General features: G+C 55.1%; 1 protein-coding gene across 1 annotated transcript; it reads left to right on the top strand.

Moving 5' to 3' along the window:
- The first annotated feature begins 2,087 nt into the window (after positions 1–2,087).
- Positions 2,088–7,651, top strand: LOC146338764 (D(4) dopamine receptor-like). The gene is made up of 2 exons (XM_084812455.1): positions 2,088–3,195; positions 5,259–7,651. Exons 1-2 carry the CDS (start codon positions 2,088–2,090, stop codon positions 5,558–5,560), a joined length of 1,410 nt encoding a protein of 469 aa, XP_084668581.1. The 3' UTR covers positions 5,561–7,651.
- The last annotated feature ends 1,600 nt before the right edge of the window (positions 7,652–9,251 follow it).

The raw sequence follows: 9,251 nt of genomic DNA, 5'->3' as shown, positions 1-9,251 counted from the left end.
CTGTAGCTGTCATTCACGGTCACACACTGCCTGCTCTTCTTGTCCTAAGAGGATGCAAAGAGCCACACACCTTAGGAACTAGAAAGTGCTCTTCACTACCATGGCCTCTGTACCACTAGCACACAAGAAGCCACTCCACTGAGATTCATCTCCCCTCTCCTTGAGTCTTCGGCAATCCTGCCCTGTTCCCAGGAATGGGTAGGTAGAGGCCCAATTCTGCAAAAACTCCTGGTGTTTGCAGGACAGTGATGTGGGAGTAGGTGTTTTCTGGACCATAAGGGCCATGATTTCTGGGATGTGAATCATGACGTACACCCAGATCTCACTCTCCCCACATACCCAGCTGGGTGCTCAATCCATGAGAAAGCACAAAGGAAATCATTATGAGGTGAGAACGGACTCCCAAGGTCTGGAACTGGGTGGAGAACTGTACCTGTTGAATGAATTTCTGCTTGGCACATGGCTGTTAAAGGCACAGCAGCCCTTCTGGGGGGTGAGTGGGTGGCATCTTAAATCCACAAAGGCACCTGGGGCAAGTCTGATATCACAGCTGGGGCCATCACCTTGCGGCATTGCAGAATCACAGCAGAGTTCCTGCTCACAGGTGCAGCTGTCATGCCTGCCGTCCCTATTAGTAGCCAAACTCTATGCAGAGTGAGGCACTCCTAAGCTCTAAATCAGGGGTGTGGCCCTCAAGATGAAGTTGGACTCCAGTTTCCATCAGCCCCAGCCAGCATGGCCAAGGGTCAGGGATATGCAAGTTGTAGTCCAAAAGCATCTGGAGAGCCATGGGCTCCCCACCTCTGCTCTAAATACACCTTGAATTGCATCAGATTGTGCTCTGAAGTGTCCCAAGGGGACCCGAGTTTCAGCATGCTACAGCAGAGAAGCACAGAATTCTAGAGTTGGGAGGGGGCCTTGAGGCCATCAAGTCCGCCCCCCTCCTCAGTGCAGGAATCCAGTTTAAAGCATCCCTGAGAGACAGCTCTCCAGTCTCTGCTTGAATACCTCCAGCGACAGAGAGCCCACCACCTCCTTGGCCAGTTGGTTCCATTCTCTGACTGCTCTGACCATTAGGAAATTTTTCCTGATGTCCAACCGAAATCTCCCTCCCTGTAACTTAAGCCCGTTATTCTGTGTCCTACAGTATTGGAAGACAGAAAACAAGCTGCAACCCTCTTCTGTGTTATGACCATTGAGGTACTTGAAGAGCACTCTCATATTCCCCCTCAGCCTTCTCAAGGCTAAACACACTCCACTCCTTCTATCTTTCCTCGCAGGACTTGGTCTCTAGTCCTCCGATCATCTTTGTTCCTGTCTGTGAGCTCATCCCAATTTATCTGAGTCCTTCTTAAAGTGTGGTGTCCAGAACTGGACACAGTATTCGAGGTGAGGTACGGCCAGCACAGAGTGGAACTATTACTTCCCACATTTAGAATCTATACTTCAGTGGATGCAACCTAAAATTGCACTTGCCTTTTTTGCAACCACATCCCATTGCAGACTCGTATCCAGGTTCTGCACAACCACAGCTCCAAGGTCCTTTTCACACAAGCTGTTGCCAAGACAGGTAAAGCCCATCTCATACCCGCGCATTTGATTTCTCTTCCCTAAATGAAGAACTCTGCTGTTGTTACGTTTCATCCCGTTATTTTCTGCCCGGTCTTCTAGCCTTTCGAGATTGTTCGGAATTCTGCTCGGGCCTTCTCAGGTGTTCGCGGCCCCACCCAACGTGGTGTCACCTGAGCAGGTGATAAGCGGCCCCCACCTCTCCCTCCAAGTCGCTCAGGGCAACCCGAGGAGCGCGGGCCGGGGGCGCTGGCCGGCGCCACAAGCCAAGGCGCGCCCGGCCCCTCCAGCGGGCGAGGCCCCCGCGTCAACACCAGCCTGGAAAGAGCCCTCCAGGCGCACCCGCTCGGCGCTCGCCCGGAGGCCCAGCGGCGGCCTCCTCCTCCGCCGCCCTCAGGGCTGCGGCCGGGAGAAGCGCAGCGCCTCGCGGAGGCCTCCCCCAGGAGCCCGTATAGGGCCCCGCTCCGCGCGAGCTCAGGCCTGAGGCCCTCGCGGGGCAGGCGCGCCGCCCGGCAGCCATGCTCGCGCCCGGCCCCGTCCGCTGCTCGCTGCTGCTGCTGCTGCTGCAGCTGGCCGCGGCCTCGGCGGCGCGGCGGGCGGAGTGGGGCGAGGCCAGCGGGGCGCCCCTGAGCGGGCGGCGCGGGCCGGCGGGGCCACAGCAGGGGCGCGCGCCCTCGGGCCCGCGCGGGGGGCGAAGCCTGAGGCGGGACGGGCGTGCCCCGGGGCCGCGGGGCGCCCCGCCGGGCGGGGAGGGGGTGGCCCGGGCGGGCGGCGCGCGGCAGCCGGCGGCGGCGGGGCGGCAGGCCCCCGGGGAGCCCCCCGCAGGGGAAGCCGGCGGGCCCCAGCAGCGCGGCGGCAGCCGGGCCGTCAAGACCGGCCTCGTGTGCGCGCTGGGGCTGCTGGTGGTGGCGGGCAACGGGACGGTCATCGCCGTCATCGCCTCGGCGGTGTCCGGCTGGAGCCGCAGCAGCCGGCTGGTGCTGCTGTCGCTGGCCGCGGCGGACGCCGCCTCGGCCCTGCTGGTGGTGCCCCTCAACCTGTACCGCGGCCTGGCGCCGGGCCCGGGGCGGGCCGCGGGCGGGGAGGGCGCCTACTGCCGCGCCGTGGCCTTCGTCAACTCCAGCGTCTTCGGCGCCTCGCTCTACTCCCTGGCGGGCGTCTCGCTGGAGCGCTACGTGGCCGTCTTCTTCCCGCTGCACTACGGCCGCCTGCTGAGCCGGCGGCGCGTGGCGGCGCTCGTCGCGGCCGCCTGGCTGCTGCCGGCGCTCCTGCTGGTGCCGCTGGCCGTGCCGGCGCCCGCGGCCGTCCTCCGGGTCCGCTTCTCGGCCGCGGCGCTCCTGTGCGAGCCGGACTACGGCTCCAACACGGCCTACTCCCTCCTGATAGCGGGCGCCGTGTTCTGCCCGGCCGCCGGGGCCATCACCTTCGCCAACCTGCGCCTGTGGCGCGCGGCCCGCTCCCAGCGCCGGCGGGGGGCCGGCGGGGCCCTGTCGGCGGGCGGGCCGGGGCCGGGGCCGAAGCGGCGCCGCCTGCTGCCCCTGGATGGCGCCGCCCGCGTCCTCCTGCCCGTGGTCATAGCCTTCTACGTCTGCTGGGCGCCCTGCATAGTCGCCATCCTGTACAATTGTGAGTGCCCTGCCCGGGGGGGCGGGGAGGCGGGCGGGGAGGCCGCTGCCCCAGGGGCCTCTGCAGCCGGAGGCAGGGCGAGGGCGCGCTCCCGTCGCCCGCTTCTCACCCCAGCACGCGCCCCCATCTTGGCGCGGCCCAGGGGTCTCCAGCCGGGTGCCCGTGGCCCGCCCTTGGTGCCCACCAGGCTCCCGCCCTCTCCTGGCCCCCGTTTTGTTTCTAAGGTGTCTTTTTCAGAATTAATGTGTTTTAAACTGGGCTGTTGCGAACTGACGGGCAGCCCTCCAGCACCGTCTTCATGTGGGTTCCAAAGAGTGGTTCGTGTTCTAGGGCTCAGCTCCCGCTCCCTGCCTCAGGGCAGGCACTTTTATTTTTGTCTCATCCGTTTGCCGTCTAGGGAACGAGGGTTTTGTGATCCGCTGTGCCCACCACGGTAGCCGTGTTAGGGACAGGCAAGCCCCACCATCATGGCAGCCATTTTGTGAGAATGGCCACAACATTCTCTCAAAATTCCAAATCGGCCCACTGATCCAAAAAAGTTGGGCACCATGCTGGCTTGGTTTACTCTGCAGTAAGTTGTACTCTACTGATTTAAAAGCCAAACGGTTGATTAACAGTGAGACCATATGTGGGGAAACTATACAGTGGGCCTACACTAGGTTATCTATCAACAGCTGAAAATATACTTCATCAGTTGTAATATGTGACTAATGGCTTAGGGTTCGTTACAGGAATTTAGCGAGAAGGATGCTAAAGGCGAGTGACATGAGCCTTCCCCGACCAGGTACCGTCCTGATGTGTTGGACCGCAATTCCCATCATTTCACGTCAGCCAGTGGCCAAGCTCACTGGGAATGATGGGAATTACAGTCCAAGACATCTGAAGGGCACCAAGCTGGGGAAGGCTGAGCAACATCCGTTCTTGAGATCTCGCAGAGGAAGCTGAACCCAGAAAAAGGGTCATGCTAGTAACTCGCACTAATAAAAGGTTGTCAGGGTATTCACAAAGGAATAATAAGGATAGTGATGTACCACTTGCAGGAAGCAGAGAATAGGGGCTGTCACTTGTAAACTGTAAATATGTGCAATCCTGAACAAAAAAGGGGGGATTCTAGCAAAGTTAAGTCGCTTGCAGTGTGTTATGCAATTCTGTTTATTTTACTTAAGTGCTGTCTGCCTGCACACTATTCTGAAGTTTTACTCTGAGAAAAAAAATCCCCCCCCCCCCCCGTATGACAGATATAAAAAATGTAGGGTCAATAGAAAAGTAAGAGTAGAAAAAATAGGACCCAAAGCTGTGGAAGATTGAAGTGTCGCAATGTAGGATATGGAAGCTGCATGCACGTGCACGCCCCAACTCTGTAAACACTGGAGGCTTTAACAGACAGGGCTGCATATCACCCTGAAACCTACCAGCCACATCTCATGCACAGAACTTCATAAGACGTACAGGCCTGCCTAATAAAGTGGCATGAGCCCGCCCTTCTTATTGCTACCATTTGCACTGTACTGGGGGATTTGGTCTCAGAGAGAGGGATAAAGTTGGGCATTTTTTGCATGCAGGGTAAATAAGAAAAGCTTGGGGTGACTGAGCATTACGCTTTAGATCGAAGCTCTAAATAGATGTTGTCTTAGAACAGGGGTGTCAAACCTCTTTCAGCCTGATGACTGAATTCAATTTCAGAGAACCTCTTGCGGGGAATGGGGGGAGGCACAAACCTGCGATGCGCAGGGCCAGCCGTACCAAACATACCAGCCTATTTTAGCTTAAAGCTCTTCCCGCCAGCTACTAGCCTTAAGAAGAGGCATTTCAACTGCTTAGAATGTGGGGGAAACTGTGCAAAAGCCAAGAAACCACCAATCAGCAGCTGAGGAGGGGGCGTGGCCATCTGGAGAACCCCAGAGAGCCAGAATGGGACCTCAGGTGGGCCAGATTTGGCCCATGGGCCTGTGGTTCCACACCCCTGGCTTAGAATGAGGATGGGCTGGGTTTGCAGACAACATGGGGAAGGTAAGAAATCCTGAGTGAAAACTGACTCCTGACTCCCTTCTGTCTGCTTGCAGCTATCACACAGGAAAGAGTCCATGAATGGGTTGAGTTTGTAGCCTTGTGGCTCCCCACGGGGAGTGGCTTCATCAACTGCTTTGTCTACTTCTGGATCAACAGGAGCTTCCGGCACAAATTCCAGAAGATCGGGCGTAAGGTGTGCTGGCCTTGCCGTCGAGCCAGGCAGGAGCAGTGGCCACACCATCTCCCCACCATCAGTTGTGGTGTGGAGGGGGGCCGTGAGCTCCCAGGTTGCTCCTGCAGCATTTCCTCTTCCAACAGCCTCGTGCTCTTCCAGGAAGGCCAAGCCAAGCTGTAGGGACCCAAGCTGGGCTCTCCTTGCCCTGTGCGGTTCTGGAAAGCTCACTGTATCATCAAGTTGGCAGAAGAATGCACTGCGTGGGAGAGACTTGGAGGCCTGTGCAAAGCACTTCAGGAAATACAGCCCAGTCCATGACAAATGGGCCACTTCCATTGTGGATGGTGTCTGCTGCTTGGCTTAAGACCAGCTGGCTTTGCTCACTCTCTGCCTGGAGCCGAAATGCCCAGGGAACAGAGAATGAAGTCGTGCCTTACCCTGCCTGGCCCACCCTCTCTCTTTGGAGCCACCTTTCCAGCGTGGTTCTGGGATGCAGGCAGCAGGCTGTTTTTCAGCCAAGAAGCCAGGCAAGCGCTGGATGGTGGTGGAACAGCTCTAGGCAAAAGGCTACAATCTCAGGTGGAGCCACTCTAGGGAAAGAAGGGCAAACTAAGCCCGCGATGATGGGGCATCTGGAATGAACATGGAGCCCTAGGAGGATCGGTGATGTTCCCTCATCTAGAACATCAAGTTTCCGCACAACTCTGCTTCCTTCCACTCCCCCATCCCCCCATCCCCATACAAAGACTTTAGCAAATTTCCTGTTCCACAAGACCAGCCCCCCACAATGTGGTGCCCTCCAAATTTGTTGGACTACAACCCCCAGCACCCCCAGCTAGTTGGCTGGGAATGATGGGAGTTGCAATCCAGCACATCTGAATAGGGCGCCAGGTTGGCGAAGGCTGCACAAGATCATGGAAAGGGGTTTCAGTGGCCAGGAGAGTGGAGGGAGATTTTTTAAAGACTTTTTTGAAAACGTGTAAGGGACGTGATTCATAAGGTGACACCACCTGGTTTTAATGCCCTTTTTAGTGGCCAGCTCTTGAGTTTTAAGAGTTTTAGCTGATCCCTTCCCCCTCCATGTGGTTGACTGCGATCAATGTAAAAGGCCTGCCCTGTAAGCTGGCGGGGGGGGCGTGCCTTGCCACATTCCATGACTTGCCTATGTTCTCTTGCTTGAGGTTTAAATTTCCAGCACATTGTGTAGTCTTTAATTTAATATAATTCAAAGCAAATATGGGGTTCTGTGACATAAAACAAATGCAAATTTCATATTGAAAGACAACGTAAAGATGTTTGACCTGAGCTGACCCACCCGGCGGCTTTTTTTGGCATGTCTTGGCAGGCCTCACATCTCAGTCATTTCTTAGTGTACCTTCTGCAAAAAAGAGCTGAACCAGGATGTGGTGAGTTACCCAGACACACATATCAAAGCTTGCACAGAATCAGTTCCAGGCTGCAAAAACCCACTAGAAAAAGTCAACAGTTGACTTCACCCCGTGGGCGGGGATGCTTGTGTGACCAGATCCAGCAGCTGTGGGGCCTTGGGGCACTCATGCTGCTGTTGTATTTTCCCAGTACAACATCCTTTTGCTGCCCAGTCAGGTTTTACAAACAAAACATCCCCCAGCTACCCACCACAATCTTATTTTCCTTAATTTTTATACACTGGACTTTTAATGCCTTGGACTGAGAATAGGAAACTGTACTGAAGAGATCAAGGTCTTTGCTTCATTTATTTCCCCTGCCCCCACCCCCATTAAAATCCTAGGGCTTACCCACATACGTAGAACACACCACTGTGTGTACAGTTGGGGGGGGGGGCTTTATAGGGATAACTTTCCCTCCCCCCATTTAAGTACAATTGGTAATTTTGAGCAGGTGTGTTGGTGGGAATACAGACAAACTTGTCACTGTTTTTCTGCTGCAAGCAAATCAGACTCGTATCTCAGGCATGGCTTCCATTCAGAAAAGAAGCTGTCTGTGTTAATGATGGATTGTCAATAGCCATTTTATCTATTTTCCTCTGCCACACCCAATTTTCCTGCCCGTGTCTCTGTCCCACTCTACAGCTATTGTGCTGTTGGGAAACAGTACAATTTTATTGCTATCCAAACCTTTTAAAATTCTATTGTGACTCAGAATTCATGGTGTAAATAAAAATCCCTTCTCTCACCCCTGCCACCATGCCCCTGCTTTCCCCTCTAAATGCTGTTTTCCTAAGAGAAAAAAAATTAAAATGTAAAATGATTAAATAAAGATGTTTTTCAATTAAGCACTGGGCTTTCCTAATGTTGATGGTGGTGGTGATGATAGCAGCAGCAGCCTCACATACACAAACTGAGCGGCTGAAGCGTTTCCTGACATGGAGGTAAATAGCCAGCTCTGCAGTTTCTGTGAGGTCTTTTAGGGTCTTGCAGAAATGCCACACAAGTTGCTCTCTGTTCAGTGATATCCAGGGTGCTGAGAAGAATACAAGAAGAGCCGTGGTGGATCAGACCAAGGGTCCCTCTAGTCCAGCATTCTGCTCACACGGTGGCCAACCAGCTGCCCGTGGGAAACCCACAAGCAAGACAGGAGCGCAGCAGCACCCTCCCACCATGTTCCCCAGCAACTGGTGTGCGCAGGCACACTGCCTCTGATCCTGGAGGTAGCGCATGGCCATTAGGATTAGTGGCCGCCGACAGCCTTCTCCTCCGTGCATTCCTCCAGCCTCCCTTTAGAGCCATCCGAACAGGCGGCTACTGCCACCACAGCTTGTGGAAGTGGATGCCACAGTTTAGTTATGGATTAAGTTGAACTGACAGAGGCCCCTCTGCTTGAGGAGAAGCTGCGTGGCCATTGCCACTGGACGTGCAATGGAAGGCAGGTCTTTCCCTCAGCCCAGACTAGTGTGGCGATGGTTGGAGTGGCATTAAGGGATACTGGCAACACTGTTGGCAGGAGCGATGCATATAGACGCTTAGTGGCTGGTGTGCGTTTGTCCCCTCGTCAACATTGCCAGGCCTAAAACCAGTCTTGCCTTTTCTGTTGTATGCATGCACACAAATTAATTATGCACTGCCTCTTTAAATCAGGGATGGGGGATGTGTGTCCCTCCGGATATGGGACTGTAAATCCCATCATCCCTCACTGTTGGCTGTGCTAGCTAGGGCTGATGAGAGTTGCAGTCTGCCAGCTCTGGAGGGCCACATGTTCCAACCCCTGGCCTAAGATACTCTTAAAACAAGCCTCTGCTGCAGGCTTGTATTAGGAGCCCAATATAAACCTCTGTTGACTGAGCCAGTTAAATTACCAGTCCCCGTGTGAAGCCCAAATGGCTGAAGGAGGCTCAACGGACAACGCACCTGTGCTATGTAATACCTTGACAACGTAAATTTTATTACTTGTCTTTTAGTGCAGGAGTCCCCAACCCCTGGGCTGCGGACCAGTAGTGGTCCATGGCCTGTCAGCAACTGGGCCGCAGTGGTGTGCAAAACCCCCTCACCTTGAGTCTGTGGGGGTGGGCGCTCCCCCCCCCCAAGAATCCTTGCTGGCCCCAGTCGGCTCCGCTCCGGCCACTGGCGGACCTGCAGACGCTATTTGCGTCCCTGTTCTACAAGTAATAGGCTACATAAATCTTTACGTAGCTGATTACTGCAAAGAATAGGGATGCAAATGGCATCCGCAAGTCCGCCAGCAGAACACACACACACACCCCGGTTCGTGGAAAAACTGGACCGGTCCCTGGCACCAAAAGTTTGGGGACTGCTGTTTTAGTGCACCTAATGATAAAAATGATCCCCTTCATGGATCACTGCCTTGTTGTGGCGAAGGGGCTTGTGTAACTCAGTGAAGCCATAAGCTATGCCGTGCAGGGCCACCCAAGACG

This window comes from Heloderma suspectum, chromosome 8, assembly GCF_057233095.1.
Source record: "Heloderma suspectum isolate Gila_16-S chromosome 8, 16-S_ref, whole genome shotgun sequence".
NCBI lineage: Eukaryota > Metazoa > Chordata > Lepidosauria > Squamata > Helodermatidae > Heloderma > Heloderma suspectum.
This window is presented reverse-complemented; position numbering and strand designations above follow the sequence as displayed.

Bases quoted from the DNA above. Each gene is read 5' to 3' on its own strand.
- LOC146338764 (XM_084812455.1), top strand. From the start codon at position 2,088: ATGCTCGCGCCCGGCCCCGTCCGCTGCTCGCTGCTGCTGCTGCTGCTG. The intron at 3,196-5,258 runs GTGAGTGCCCTG...GTCTGCTTGCAG, and splicing joins AGTCGCCATCCTGTACAATT to CTATCACACAGGAAAGAGTC.